Genomic DNA, 15,890 nt, shown 5'->3' with positions numbered 1-15,890 from the left:
GCATTTTTTTATGCAGATTTGTGTTTTTTGCAGTGTGTTATTGATGTAGATTTACATGTGGGTATTTTTCCACATTAGTTTTTAACTTATTTTGTTTCACTTGTTGAGATGTCAGTAAAACTCTGCATCATCTCTGCATCATAGTGCAGATTTGGTTTAGATGTGATGCAGACTTTCACATGCCAATAGACTTCAAAGTAAAAAAAAAATATGCTTGCTACAATCCACAAGGCACAAATGAAAAGTGACATGATCATTGTATTATTTTCTGCATTGAGCAACAGTTTCCATGCTGAAAAAAAAAATGTCTCTTCTACGTTATTTTTTTTTCCAAATCACATTCACTTTAATGCTATTACACTGCAGATTTTCCACAACCAAATCTGTGCGTAATACACAATGTGTGCATATAGCCTAAATAAATATATATAATAAGTGTGATAACATCTAAAAGAAACTTTAACACAGGAGCCAAACATGATTACAGTCTCAGCGCTGCTGGAACAGGAACTCCTTACACCATAGATCACTGTCATGTAAGGAGTTCTGTCCCCAGCCGTATTGTCAGTCTGTGCCACAACTCGGGACCCTTGGAGGGCTCAGAACCCTTGTTCTAATGATCAGTGGGGGTCCCAGTAATCAGACTTTTATAACGTGTCATGTGGGCAGCTAATAAATAGCCATTTTATGATCCAAGTACACATGCCTTTATTCGGATGTTAGTGTAACCTGCATCTCCTCTGGCAATCATTTATAAGCTGTATGTTGCTGATCTGGTTGGTTGTGTATTATATTCTTCTGTACTTACACCTTCTGTTTCTTTTTAACCATCCCGCAGATCCCACTGATCCAGAAAGCCACCGGTGTCTTGGCATAGGGAAGAGAGCAAACGTCCTGCCCTTCATTCACTTGAGCAAATGCCTTCAATGCTTTGGGACTCTGTTTTATACAGAAAAGACAGTTTTGGTTACATTTTTAAACATCTGGTGCCTTACGTTTCAGGACCAGAACCACAAGTTGTCATATCATTTTAGTTTTTGTTGTTAGTTTACTTTTGTTTTAAAATATTATTTTTTTAGCTGAATCATTTTTATGTGTTTTTGTGGTGATTTTTTTTTTTCCTTTTGTTTCTACTACATAATCAGTTTGCTAGGCAGAGTTCAGGTATGGCTGGAGTCACTGCCCTCTGTGCCTTCTGACTCCTCACCCTTCGGTGTATCCTCTCAGTGCTGCCAAAATGCTGCTTATTTTTGTATGTAGGGACTTCAGCCACACATGTTACTGTACAGTACTGATATATGACCGCTATATATTGGACTACTAGCCATGTAGTCTCTCCTGCAATCTATAATCGCATTGTCTATGCCTGGCCTTTTCTCTAACTTGCAGATATGTATGTGCGTGAAATAGGCGCTACAATAGCATGTGGTCTACCAGGCATGTGCATAGGCTGACACCGCTAATATCCTGCAATAGATCAGTATCGCAGGGTATTATCATGGACTAGCAATTATTCCCATGTTGGAAGTAATGAAATTTTTTTTTTTTTTTTTAATTTCTTAAAAATAAATTAATAAAATACCCATAGGCCCCAATAACATATATTGAAACCTATAATGTGAAAAAGTCAAAATCTTAACACAAACCCCACATATATAGTATTGCTGCATCCGTAAGGACCTGTAGAATAAAAAAAATATATTATTGAACCCATTCGATGAACAGAAAAAACAGAAATAGAAAACAATTATATATAAATATGTATAATTTTTACCTATTTCATCCCACAAAAAAATAAGTGCAAAATGCATGGCTTTTCCCCCACATTTAGGTTTTATTTTGCAAATTTAGTGCAATGTAAGAAAAAAAATATCCTACCCGGGAGAAATTGCATAATAAATTTTAAGATGGGTTTTCACTAGTGTAAATTTTGGGGCTCAATACATGTATTACAAAATTAGGCCATTCCAAATTTCATCTCCATTTTCTTTTAATCGGCACTCAAAGGGTTTAAAATGAAAAGCTGTTTTTAATAGTTTCAAGGGGCAGTTTTGAAAATGGGGAGGGGGGTTTATAGGGGGATCCTTAGAATTTATATTTCAAGCTCCTTTAAAAAATTTTACGAATAGAAGGACTTTTAAAAAGTTATGAAAGCATAAAGTTGAGATATGGGAAATGTTAGTGAGCAACTCATTTAGGTGGTAAAACAATCAGTCTCGAAAGCAGATAATTTCATATTTTGAAAATGACGAATTTCTCAAAAAAATTGGCAGTTTTTTAAATCGGTGCAAAACATAACAGCCAAAATTTACCACCAACATGAAGTACAATCACAAAATCATTTTGGCAAGTTAAAGTGTCAAATGTTATGACCGTATAAAGCAACATCGATTACAAAATAAAGAGGCGGAGCCTTAATGTACAAACTGGCTACGTCCAGGGGCTAATGTTCACCAGTATTGTGTCCAGTCCCAGAGAATTTATACAGCGCTCCCTGATAATTGTTTGGTTCAGATGTGTCGGGGTTTGTGGGCCGCACAAGTCTTGGTAGACCACACGCTATAGAAATGCATGCAAGTATCCGTGTATTCACATACGTCTGCCCACGTGCATGCTCCATCATTTATATGGCGTCCTGTATATTGACGTCTGAAATGTAAATGTAATTCCATCTATTCGTTGTTGGACCTGGTGTATTTTTTGTTTTTTAAACACCCTTTCAATAGGTGCCCCCTATGCCCCTGTTGTATGGAATACGATTTACTATAATGGCTAGTATACATGGTCATCATTCTTCTAGTGCTAGAGCGCAATTGTCTAATCCATCCATTCATTCATTCTTGTCATTGAAGTGACCTACCCGATCACAATGTGAAAGTCCCTTCCCTGCTCTGCTTAGTACACAAGGCACATCACTCGCCACGGCTTATTGGCAACATGTTTTCTCACAAAGAACCTCGGTAAATTCGCCACAACCGGATGTATGACTTTATCTCGTGTAGTGTCGTGTACATAGTGATATTGCTCTCGAGTTCCTAGGAAAAAGAAAAATAGAGTATTTATATCATCTTATATGAAGACAACACTGGTTGAAGTGGACCTGTCGCCTCTGCTGACTTGTGTATTGTACCACAGGGGTTCATGGAGATCCATTCTTTGTGGTGCAGCCAGATGTAAATTACAATTGACATGTTACATTACAAATGATGGAGAACCCATAAAATAACAATTCTGTACATTTTATTTCTAGCACTCAACACTATCCTGTCCCTCCATTATACTTCCTGGAAGTTTAAACCGCCAGTTTTGTTTGTACTAGTAGATGACATATGTATTCAGACTGGCTTGGGGGGAGAGTGACTTTGACCCCGGGGGGAGAGTGACTTTGACCCCGGGGGGAGAGTGACTTTGACCCCGGGGGGAGAGTGACTTTGACCCCGGGGGGAGAGTGACTTTGACCCCGGGGGGAGAGTGACTTTGACCCCGGGGGGAGAGTGACTTTGACCCCGGGGGGGGGAGTGACTTTTCAATGTATTATATAGAACACTCCATTCTAAGAAAAAGTGAACATAATTTATTATATTAAAGGAGAATTTACTATACAAGTCCTGCCAGGAGAGGTGACAGGTCCCGTCTAATGCTAATGATTTCTATATCCCATCATTTCATACCCTCCTTGTTGTGTACCTCTTTGTATACTATATCCTGTGCACTAGATGATCTGGGAAATATGTGAATTTTTTTATTTTTTTTTGTTAAAACTGTGATTTTTTTTTTTTTAATCCCTTTTTCTATGCTATCAGTCTGCTGTATTTTTCCGCCCTGTTGTGTATAAGCCTGAAGCCCTGGAGCTGTGGCTGTTGCCTGTGATGTTCTTTATGGACAAACCAAATACTAGGGCAGTGATGGGCACAAGCTCTGGCCATCTACACTGACGCTAGCAGTGTCCCCTCAGCTTTTCAGCAGATGCTTTGGCATTTTTCTTTTTTTCAATTTTTTCATTTCTGCTATACCGGGGCCTATATACAGCACTGAGATTTGGTCCTGTAGTCTGTATCTACATATTGGATCAACAAGGTATAGGTGTGGGCCATAGGACATAGGACCTCCTCATTGGGTCTCTTGTAAATACTGACGACACCAAAGTCCCATAAGTGTTTTCATCACTTTTAGGTTTTTAAATTTGTATATTTTGAAGAGGGCAAAAATGTTCCCAGTCACTGCACAGCCTATTTAATAGATCTGGGCCGATATCTATGTCGGATCATATTTGCATTTATAGGTACAACCCAATTAGAGGAGCAGCATATGTTTGCTGTGGGTTCAGAAACTGTATGACTTTTCATTACACAAACAATATCAATTATTTACGGAAAGTGGACAACCCCTTTAAGGTGCTGTAAAAACCATGTGTCTACAGAAGGAACTTTGCCTTTTTAAAGGGATTGTGGAGCATTGCAGATGCCAAATGTGTCTGGTATTACAGTTCTTTGATATTACAGTTCTGATCCATTCACCTAACATGTCCATGGACAAGGAGATCTTTATGTGTAGCTCTGGACACCCTAGTAATCCACATGGAAATTGGTTCATATTCCATAAGGAATATGGTCATAAAAGAGACTCATTGGCCTCTCGGAGACTCTGAGACTCCATCGCTACAAGCCTCAACATTTACAGCCCTCTGCTGTGGTCACCGGCACACGTGTCGGTAGTGTTCTGTTACATGCTGCTCTTGTTTCTTGTGTTTATCATTGAAAGTTCTGGTTCTCATCTCCATCTTTTTTTATTTTATGTTCTAAATATGTGAAGGAGAACTTCCTATATCAGATTTTGTATGTGGAGCAGCCTCAGTCATTCTTCCTCTGTGTAGACTTGAAATATTTCATTTTCCCTCCGTTATCAATCTCTTTGATGATGGGTCAAGCGATCATAAGAATGACCTGGGTTATCACTACGTAATATTAATTTAGAACATTCTGCTCATGGTTCTTGTAGACTGCCATGAGACCTTTAATTTGGGGGAAGGGGGGGTTATCTTTTACCTCTAGATGAGGGTGTTCTGCTTCAGTCGTCCAGCTTTAAACAGAAGTTCATATTCTACATTGTAGAGAACGTTGCCTTGCGTTACTTTGTATCAATCCTGCGTTGTTCTAAACCAGAGCGGAATTCTCAGCATTCCTTACGGGATATATATTGAACTCAGGATTATCTAAAATGCTAAATGTATTTGCTTACAAGCTGGACATGCCCTGTAAACACCATTGCTTTTCTAGTGTCCTGCTCTTGATAAACAGAGGGGTTCAAGGAATAGTAAGAGATTTTCCTGTTAACCATCAAATCTCCAGTATGAGGACAAATCCATCTCCATATCTCGTCATTCTGACCCTTGTCCTTTGTTCAGTGGAGGTTATTAAAGAAGATCCAACACTAGTCCAGGAATTCCACGTATAAGAAATCATTCTTTGCTTGTGCTTTTCCTCTGTTATTCCTACTAGAAATGTACATCTGGGTGTTACCAGTTGGGGGCGTCTCCCTGCATGGAATGATACAGTCCAATCACTGCTGACAGTCCCAGGCTAAGCGGGAAAATGGTTATACCGCGTTGTCAATCAATTCGTACAGTTCTAGGAGGAATAATAGAGGAAAAACACAGAGTAATGGTAATTAGTTTTTTTTATGGCTAAAACAGGCAGTCCCCAGGTTACATAAAAGATTGGTTCTTTAGGTTTGTACTTACGTTGAATTTGTATGTAAGTTAGAACTAATATACTTTATAATTGTAGCTCCAGAGAAATTTTTTTTTTTTTTTTTGTTCCTATGACAATTGGGTTTTCAACATTTTGTGCTGTCCTGGGACCAATAATTATTAATAAAGCTTCATTACAGACACCTTACAGCTGATCATTGTAGCCTGGGACATCCTGAGAGGTTCACCAGAGGTCACAGGGGGCAGAGAGGTCTGTCTGTAACTAGGGGGTGTCTGTAAGTCTGGTGTCCTTAAGTTGGGGACTGCGTGTATAAGTATTTCTCAACACACTTCTGTCTGGAGAAGGATCATGGTTCTCCTTAATAAAGTAATTTAAGTAGATTTATAATCTTGATCGTCAAAAAGTGAACAAATACCTCTCAAGATATTGGTAGATTATTCTCAGGGGGCATTGTACCAGAGAATACCCACGTTGGCACTTAGTACATAGTCATGTAAACTACACAGAGTGTATATTTCTTTTCTGCATTTCATAAGATTTCTGCTGTGCCTTAACATCATTTCATCGCTCCTTAATTCTGTTCTGGTCCAGTTGTCCATAATCCAAATTCAATGTAAATAGCAGATATCCTGGAGTATAATTCCGATGTACCATTTTGAGTCCAGTAGAGTGAAATTTATGAAACTTTGTGCAGGAAAAGTCCACAGCCAATCGGTCTGTTCCATTACTCATGGGTGGGTAAAAGCTGACATTTCATTGGCTGCCATCACCATCATTTCACTTTCTGAACTGGTTTTCATAAATGTGTATTGATGTAACAAGAGCTGTCCTGCTTACCTGTAACCCCCCAGCGTATATTTGGTTTATAAACATATGATAAAGATATATATATGTGTGTAAGATATATATAATATGGACATTATTCAGGCTGGAAGCAGGACGTTGCCCTGTGTGAGTGTAGGAAGTATCTAGATTTTGTCTTGTGACCTCAGGGATAAGGTTTGACCTGTCAGAAATATGCGATCCCTTTGTATATTAAAGAAGCAGATATCCAATGACTGTTATGTTATCCGCATTATTATCTGCATGTGTTATGTATGTACAGCAAACACCATATGGATCTTGATATTGTTTCTGTTGTGAGTTTGCAAGTGTTTCATATCTATATAATAAAATCTTATGCTACTGTGAGAGTCTGCTTTACTCTACATCTTATTGTATGGACATGATACACGTTGTTGCCTTGTGCTAGAATAAAAATAAGTTTTCTCCTGTTGGTTTACACTTTATATCCCTAATAATAACGTGAAAACAGAATGTCTAGAAATCTTAATTTATTGAAAAGGAAAAATTTAAACAATGCATTGACCTAAGTATTAAGACTCTACTCCAGTGGTGGCGAACCTATGGCACGGGTGCCAGAGACGGCACTCAGAGCCCTTTCTGTGGGCACCCGGGGCATCACCCCAGTGCACCAGACAAGACTCAAAGAATTTTCCTGCAGTTCCAAGCAACTTAAAAGATGCTGCTTTCACTCATATTTTGATACTTACTTTGCTACTTAGGACTGTAGGAAGAGGGAGAATGAGTAGACAGGGCCAAATTATCTTTGGAGGTCCTCGTGCTGGCCCCACAATTTTCTCTGTACAGAGGGACTGTACAGAAAGAAGCTAAAATGATGAAAATTTTCCATCTTTCTACTGTGTTGCTGTCCTCAGGAGGCCAATCTGATTGAAAGTTGTTGAAGAACAGGGAGCAATAAATAACTGCTTTAATTTTTGGTTGGCACCTTGCCATAAATAAGGGGGTTTTGGGTTGCAGTTTGGGCACTCGGCCGCTAAAAGGTTCGCCATCACTGCTCTACTCCATACGTGGGGGAAGCAGTTTTGGCAGTGATTCCAGCCTTAATTATCTTTGGTTAAGATGCCACAAGGTTTGCACACCTGGATCTGGGGATATTCTGCTATTCCTCTATGAAGGTTCTGGTAAGAGGGATAAGGGCTGCGAGTGGTCATCTGTCATGAGGTCTCTGCAGACAAGGTCTAATATCAGGGCTCTGGCCGTGTCACCCCAGGTCATTCACTGTTGTCTATTATGGTTGAACCTTTGGCTCACTGTAAGGCTGGTTGCACATGAACATGTTCAACCCGTAGAAATGGATCCATGTGCTGCTCTGAGCCAACATACTAAGCACTGTGCAGTGGATGGGAGTCCTTGCATCAATGAGAAATATGCAAGGAGGACTTGTCTGACAACCAAATTGCAGTGTTGTGTAATAGTTCAGCCAGTAGACGCGAAGCTCTGCATCATATTTCATCATATTTCACTGCACTGTGATAGGTCTGTTGGCTCAGACAGGCACAAGGATCTGTTTCTTAGCCAACAGATCTGTGTGCTGGTCTCAGCATTTCTGTACATTTCTTTTTTTAGTCTAATTCCTGGACCTAACCCCTAAAAGAAAATCTACCAGTAGATATCCACTCTATTAACTATAAATCCTGCTGGGTAGATCTGTATGTATATTTTGGAGCTGTGCTCCTTTACTTAAAATTTTAACTCGGCTGAAGTGAAAGGGGTCCAATGGGCTCTGGCCATCACATGCCCCCCACAAACTTCTCCCCCCTGCTGGCAGAAGGAGCATGGAGGTGGGGGAGAGGTGATCCAGGGAACGTGTGATCCCCTCCCAGAGCCCTTCCACTTTATATAAAGTAAAAGTTTGTTTTCTAAGTTTTGGAGAACAGCTCCTAATACACACACAGTTCTAACCACCATGCTGCAATCTATCCAGCAGCCATGATAAAGTGGAAATTTACTGGTACATTTCTTTTAAAGGGAACCTGTCATCAGCCTTTTCATTAGTATACCAAGGAACCCTCCGGGAGGGTATGCAAGCCCAGTGAATTTAGTTACATAATAGTCCCGGTTAGTTTGAGAGCACGTCACTCGAATGTCTCGTAAAAACCACAGCAGTGACGAAACCGCTGCAAAAAACAAAACGGCAAACCACACACATATTCAACTCGTCCCACCCACACACCTACAAACACCTGTGACTCCAAGGCCCAGCCCCCTCTTCTGCCAGGTCTGTGACTGGAGTCTCCATATTCCAACCCTGGACAGCGCAACCAGCATTTTTCCATGTGGTGGACGCATTACACGGACCATACAGAACTCCAAGCATCATGGAGACATATAATGCAAGAAGTCCCTGATTCCCTGAGGAACAAATGTAACCATGTTTTCAGTACAACACAGTTCTGTGGGGAAGCAGGGACTTGTGCATGCATCATAGGAGGTGCATGGAAAAATAATTGTGTTTCCCAACCATACCCAGTAACTAATTTTATCTTACACCTTTCCCACAACCCCCTACTGCTCGGCTTGGATGAAACACTGTGTACGTAGAAAGTTTGTAAATCCGTTCTCTATCAGTTTAAGGGTAATTCTGGTAAGTCACACGTGCCGCTAGTGCTGCGTTTCCTTACACAACATTAGCGCACTGGGGTGGGCTTCAGCCATGTCGCATTTGTGTTACCAGTGAAATGCATGCGACCGGTAACCAACTCCCAGTGTCTTTCATTCAAACAATTGAAAAACCATTGTGCTGGTTACCGGTCGCAGGCGTTTTACTTGTGACCGGTCCCTTATCTGGGAAATCTGGAGAACCATCATTATTTCCCTTAAGCAGCATTGACTTCATTGAAAAAACATTGTTGGAAGGGCCCCCCACCAGTTTACGCCCAGGGGCCCCCACCACTCTTAATCCGGCCCCACTTATAGTGTCTCTTCTTATAGTAACCCCTTTTCTGCAACCTCCTCATTATAATACCCTCTTTTCTGTGGCCTCCTCCATATAGTGCTCCATTTAAGGAAGCCCCCTCCCGTTTCTGCAACCTCCTCATTATAGTGCCCCCTTTTCCATAGGCCCCTCCTTAAAAGGGCAGAACACAGAAAAGGGGACATCATAACACTCCCTTTTCCCTAGCCCCACCCACACTTATAATAGTCACCTATCTGTAGCCTCCCAATGGATGCCCCCTCCATGCAGATCACCACCCACACTCCCTACTTCTTTTCACTGTGAATAATTACAAAACCAATGATATATTCACCATTCCCCACCCCTGAGGCACCTGCAGTTCTCTTCTCCTCTACTCCGTGCAGTGCGCAGCTCTGATGCCGACAGACGCAGTGTGATGACATCATCATGTCTGCCGGCTTCAGCTCAGCGTACAGTGGTCGTACAGAGGAGAAGCGGACTACTGGGGGAAGGGGTGGTTATTTATTTTTCCTAAAGTTCTTTTGGTGTGACCCAGGACTGGATGTTCCATGGATGACTGTGGTGACCCGTGTATTAGAACATTACATGGAGATCCAAGGGAAATAAAGACACAGACACCACAATGTAAGGGGGTGGGGAAAATATTTTATTTATAGCTATTTTGTTTTTAATATTTTGTGTATTTTATTTTATAAATCTAAGCTATATTACTATTATCTGTATTACCATTTATTCATAAAATTATCAAAACTATGAAACTTTACCTATTTTTTTTTTAGTTTTTTTTTTTTATATATTTTTTATATTAATAATTACTTACATACACTATCCACATTATAACCTACATTATCTTACCTAGTTGGGGGGGGGGGGATATATATTTACTTCTCTATTCTTTTCTATGTAAATGATTAGATTTTTTTTCTAATTTATATTACTGTATTTTTCGGACTATAATACGCTTCTTACTATAGGACGCACCCCAGATTTAGGCTTCTAAAAAAAGAAAAAATATATTTTACACCAATTAAAATATCCCTGTTGGTTGCACTAAAGCACAGCACACGCAGACATACATTTACACAGACAACTCTGCATCATCCATAGTTACAAACTCAGCTCTGCATCATCCATCCACATACACACTCAGGTCTACATCATCCATCCAGATACACACACAGCTCTGCATCATCCATCCACATACACACTCAGCTCTGCATCATCCATCCACATACACACTCAGTTCTGCATCATCCATCCACATACACACTCAGCTCTGCATCATCCATCCACATACACACTCAGCTCTGCATCATCCATCCACATACACACTCAGCTCTCCATCATCCATCCACATACACACAGCTCTGCATCATCCATCCACATACACACTCAGTCCTGCATCATCCATCTACATACATACTCATCTCTGCATCGTCCATCCACATACACACTCAGCTCTCCATCATCCATCCACATACACACACAGCACAGCTATACACATTCAGCTCAGCTATACACACACAGAACCACACACACATACTTCCCCTTCTTCTTACCCTCTCCCAGGGCAGCATGGCAGTATGAGACCTGTGGTGATGTAAGAAGCATGTGATCAGTCACATGATTCTGACATCAAAGCAGCTCCTGTAGGCAGTGGGGGAGAGCAGTGCAGAGGCTCCTCTCTGGGAGATCGGGTGCAGCTCTATATCAGGGCATCACCCGATCTCCCTTACAGCAGTCAGGAGGGTCTGACAGTGCTGGATCCTCCTGACCTTCAGTCTATAAGACAAGATTTTTTCTTGCTAAAAAGTGCGTCTTATAGTCCAGAAAATACGGTAATAATTACTTACCTACACAATCCACTTTATAACCCACATTATCTTGCCTAGTGTGAGGGGGTCTATATTTTTTACTTCTCTAATATTTTCTATGTAAATTATTATTATGAGACTACACCTATTTTTTTAGATTTTTATATTTTTTTGTTTTTTATATTAATATTTACTTACCTAAAATATCCACATTATAACCTACATTATCTAACCTAGTGTGTTTTTGTGGGGGGATATATATTTATCTATTATTTTCTATGCAAATGATTATGAGCCTACACATTTATTTTTTTCTAGATTTTCTTATTTTTTTCTTATTTATACTAATTAATAATTACTTATCTACACTATCCACTTTATAACCCACATTATCTTACCTAGTGTGTGAGGGGGTCGATATTTCTTATTTTTTAATATTTGGATTATTTGGAGACTACACCTATTTTTTTTTAGATTTTTAATTTTTTTTCTTATTTATTTTAATTAATAATTACTTACCTACACAATTCCCCTTATAGCCTAAATTATCTTACCTAGTGTGTGAGGGGGTCTATATTTTACTAATCTAATAAGTTGTATCTAAATCATTATTATGAGACTACATCTATTATTTTGGGTGGGAGGGTTATTTTTTATTTTATGTATATTAATAATTAATAATGATTTGAAGAGGTTTAGCATTAAAATTATTTATGGCTGAGTTGATCCAGAGGAAGGCAAATAACACCTTCCTGACCCCATATATTGGGATGAGAATAATTCCCAGGATCAAATACCATCATCTTACCTACACTATCCAGATTATAACCTACATTATTCATCCTAATATGGGGGGGGGGGGGGGGAATCTATATTTTACTAGTCTAATATTTTCTATATAAATTATATATTTTTTAGGATTGTAAATCTATGATACTATACCTATTTATGGCTCTGTATGATCCTGAGGAAGGCAAAAACCTCCTTGAAGAGCAAACTAATGCTCCTCAAGGTGGAAAAATTCCTTCCTGACCCCAAATATGGCGATCGGAACAATTCCCAGGACCAAAGCCGATATCTACACCTATCCTATATATCTATGTGTGTGTCTATACCTACATCTATCTAAGTGTCTATCAGTGTATCTATGTGTGTGTAGTGTGTGTAACTTACCAGGCCTGTGCTGAGCAGGACACACAGGCCTCTCCAGGAGCCGGACGTTTCTTCAGGAGGGAAGTGATGTCAGACGCTGCCGGATATCAGAGGATCGAAGCCAAGCACCGAGGCAACGTCATGATGGAAATGTACAGCAACCTGATGTCATAGAGAGGATGTTGTAGGCGAGCCGAGGTCTCACACATCAGCAGAGGTGGGTACAGGAGGCATTAAGTTCTGGGCAGTGGCACGGGCTGATCCTACAAGACACAAGAGGGAAATGTTACTTCTACCACTTGTACATATATAGACAAGAGAACTAATGTAACATGAAAATATTTATTCTTATGAGATTTGTGTATATGGAGAACTCACCAGTCATAGATCTTACAATCTGGATCTCTCCATCATCCTAAGAATAAGCAGAGACATAGTAATTGTTAGGAGCAATAATAATGAAGAACAGAAGATAGAAGACTATGGAAGAGACTACATCAGGTTAGTAATGACTATTACATGTAAGCTTTGTACAGGAGAAGGATCTTACCGGGCCCAGCTAGGTGACATGTAGGAGAATTCGGCCACGGGGTTAGTAGGTGTTTCATCTCCCGGCCACTGCAGGTGTTTGTTCTTCAGAACGGCCCTGAATGGTGTAAATGGGGGCTGTGCTCTCCCGGCCTCAAGATCCTCCCAGCCAATGCTGTCAAAGAAGGGATGGTGTCTGATGTTACCGGACACACCCAGCCGCATCTCAGGATTTTTCCGCAGCAGGTTTTTAATCAGATGTTTTAAATCGGAGGCCAGCCAGGGTGGTATTTCTGGCATTTCGGTGATGATGGACTCAACCGCCTCACTCCTGATGGGCCCATAGTAAAATGGGGAGTATCCGGATGACATTATGGACACAACAATCCCCAGGCTCCACCAGTCAACTGCTGCGTCATATTCCTCATCCAGCAGCACCTCTGGGGCCATAAAACAGGTTGTGCCCACCACTCCACGGGTCTTATTGGAGGAGGTGACATCATCGCGGGCAAGGCCCAGGTCGATGATGCGGATGTGCCCACTTCTATCCAGCATGATGTTTCCTGGCTTTAGATCTCTGTGGACGATGTTGTGTCCATGGAGGAATTGGAGGCCACATACTATCTCTGCTGTGTAGAATCTCACATTATCGATGTTCAAGCTGCCGCACATTCTGATTAACGCCTGCAGGCTGCCGCCGGACAGATACTCCGTGATGAAATATGCCCCGTGCTGAGACTGATGTGCGGCATATAGATGGCATAGGAATGGGCACTCTCGGGCTGTCTGGAGTATCCGTCGCTCTCTCATCAACATTGCTGTATTGTCCGGTGTTTTGAGGACAACTTTCACGGCCATGAAGGTGTTTCGGCCGGGGAATGACGCCAGGACCACCTAAAGATGGAAAGGGGAGATACTTATACATTTATTACATACGATAGCTGAGTAATCTGCTGGGAGTCAGACATTTCTGCTGGCTATGACACTGCTCACATAAAGCACCAACCAGCTCACCAGTGCACAATCCTCTGTGTAGTCAGGCTATGGTCAGACAAGTGTCAGACTCTCCGTACTATTAGTATTTTATGCTGTCATTTACCAAAAATAACTGTTGCCAACATCCTAAAACCATCTCTTCCTTGAGGAATACTTTTCCACTATGACAGTGGGGTACACTGAGTGATCTATATGACATCAAGGGCCTCGTAGTAAAATGTAGGCCCATGTCATATCTTTCTGAAGCAAGAAAGTTTTAATTTAAAAGCTTAGACTTAAACCATCTCACCCTCATGCTTTATAAAAATGGAGCTAATTCAGAACATTACATTTTTCAATGTATTTACAGCAGACAAATGGCATAAAACAATGAATAATCTCTCCTATACATCTCTTATTGATGAAACTTTGTGCATACAATCACCACTAGGGGGAGCTCAGTGGATAGAAAAAATACAGCTTTTATTCCGCTCAAAGGAAGTTAAAAATGTATATTGAATAGAGCCCCCCCTAGTGATGATTCCAAGGAAATGCAGCAATCATTGTCAGGAGAAGATCCGTGTTGGACCCATTCCCCTTACAGGCGCCTTTGCTGCTCTACTGTCTATGAATATTGGATTTAATCCAATGGATAGCAATTAGACCCAATATCTGACCAGAAGGAAGCAAATACAACGCTGAACACATCACTATAAGCATAATATGACCTTTGTGGAGCAAGTAAAAATAACACAAATTTAAAGTAAATCCTGCGGTTTGTCCGAATCTTCCGACGGCCCGCCCCTCGATTTGTCTTCTAAATACCTGTCCCGGTGGCGCAATCCCTGAAAAGTCGGAAAACCCGACGGAAATGCGGCCGCAAGACCCTTAGTAAATAAGTCCCAATGTGTCTTTCCCAATCTCAGTGTGACCCCACATATCATACATATGGCTACAAATTTTACTGGAGATTCTCAGCTCTAGACATTCACTGGATAAAAATGTCTGTTACCAGAAACTAATGGCAATGGCAAAATGTAACCAATAAGAAATGATGCCACTTACTTTCCCAAAGCCGCCCCTACCCAGCACCTGATGGATGGTGAGGCGGTAGACATAGAAGTCGGGGTAGGGGCTTGATGTTACAGGGTCCTGGCTGCTGCCCGGTCTTGGCCCTTCATCCTCTAATAATCCGGCAATCTCTCCTCTCCTCTTTATCTTCAATCCGCTCTCGCTGTCCTCTTCTCTCTTCCTCTTCACCTTTTCTCTCTTCCTCTTCTTCTCTTCTCTCTTCCTCATCTCTTCTTCTCTCTTCCTCTTCTTCTCGCTTTCTCTGTGTCCTGTAGACGCCATCTTTGGGAATCCAGTAGAATCCAATCCAGTCGCTGCCTTCGACAGTTGAAGGTAACTGACAGTTGGCCGTGTGCAGGTCACAGGTCAGAGGTCACGGAATGCTCAGGTGGCACCTACCTGCCAGTTGGATCATGTACCTGCTCTGCCATCTATACTGTGGGCAGCAGACATGGCAATACAGTGTCCAGAGGAATTCATATATTTATATGTATTATTGTATTGTTATATTAGTGGTAGATGGGCAGATGATGTGATTTATGTTCCAGGCTGGCAGTGGTGCCCATATTATACAGCACCAGCAGATCTGCTGCAATCAGGAATGAATGCAGATATGTAGAAATGTAGATGCTCCTGGGGTGGCGTGGGATGGGGGTCATCTATACTGATGATATTTAATGAGGAGGACAATGTTTAAATGGGAATATATCAATTTTAGAAGTTTTAAGAAACAATGATGGTTTGGGACAGTTTGCAAGTGTCCAACTATGAACATGCAGGAATTGAGGGCCTCTATGGTCACCGGTTATGAGTGGTGTACCCCAGGGTTCTGATCTTGGCCCTCTACTATTTAATATA

At 41.0% G+C, this 15,890-nt stretch overlaps 2 protein-coding genes across 3 annotated transcripts in view; one reads left to right on the top strand and one right to left on the bottom strand.

Annotated features, from left to right (window-relative positions):
* Positions 1-6,902, top strand: part of FLOT2 (flotillin 2) — a 41,021-nt gene extending 34,119 nt beyond the window's left edge. For both annotated transcript variants that reach the window (XM_072138281.1, XM_072138280.1), the window contains exon 11: positions 839-6,902. In XM_072138281.1, coding sequence (XP_071994382.1) covers positions 839-877 — 39 coding nt within the window. In that variant the 3' untranslated portion in view covers positions 878-6,902. The remainder of the gene's footprint in view (positions 1-838) is intronic.
* Positions 6,903-12,205: 5,303 nt separating this feature from the next.
* LOC140116745 (protein kinase C theta type-like) lies at positions 12,206-15,457 on the bottom strand. Its single transcript, XM_072133181.1, has 4 exons — positions 15,027-15,457; positions 13,009-13,880; positions 12,837-12,873; positions 12,206-12,721 (listed from the first exon to the last, which is right to left on the bottom strand). Exons 1-3 carry the CDS (start codon positions 15,312-15,314, stop codon positions 12,849-12,851), a joined length of 1,185 nt encoding a protein of 394 aa, XP_071989282.1. The 5' UTR covers positions 15,315-15,457; the 3' UTR covers positions 12,206-12,721; positions 12,837-12,848.
* Between the last annotated feature and the right edge of the window lie 433 nt (positions 15,458-15,890).

This window comes from Engystomops pustulosus, chromosome 2 (assembly GCF_040894005.1).
Source record: "Engystomops pustulosus chromosome 2, aEngPut4.maternal, whole genome shotgun sequence".
Taxonomy (NCBI): domain Eukaryota; kingdom Metazoa; phylum Chordata; class Amphibia; order Anura; family Leptodactylidae; genus Engystomops; species Engystomops pustulosus.
This window is presented reverse-complemented; position numbering and strand designations above follow the sequence as displayed.

Excerpts from the sequence above, each read along its gene's own strand:
- LOC140116745 (XM_072133181.1), bottom strand. The coding sequence starts at position 15,314 with ATGGCGTCTACAGGACACAGAGAAAGCGAGAAGAAGAGGAAGAGAGAA. Across the intron at positions 13,881-15,026 it reads GTAGGGGCGGCTTTGGGAAA|GTGGTCCTGGCGTCATTCCC; the intron begins GTAAGTGGCATC and ends TTCCATCTTTAG. Across the intron at positions 12,874-13,008 it reads ATGTCACCTAGCTGGGCCCG|GATGATGGAGAGATCCAGAT; the intron begins GTAAGATCCTTC and ends GCTTATTCTTAG.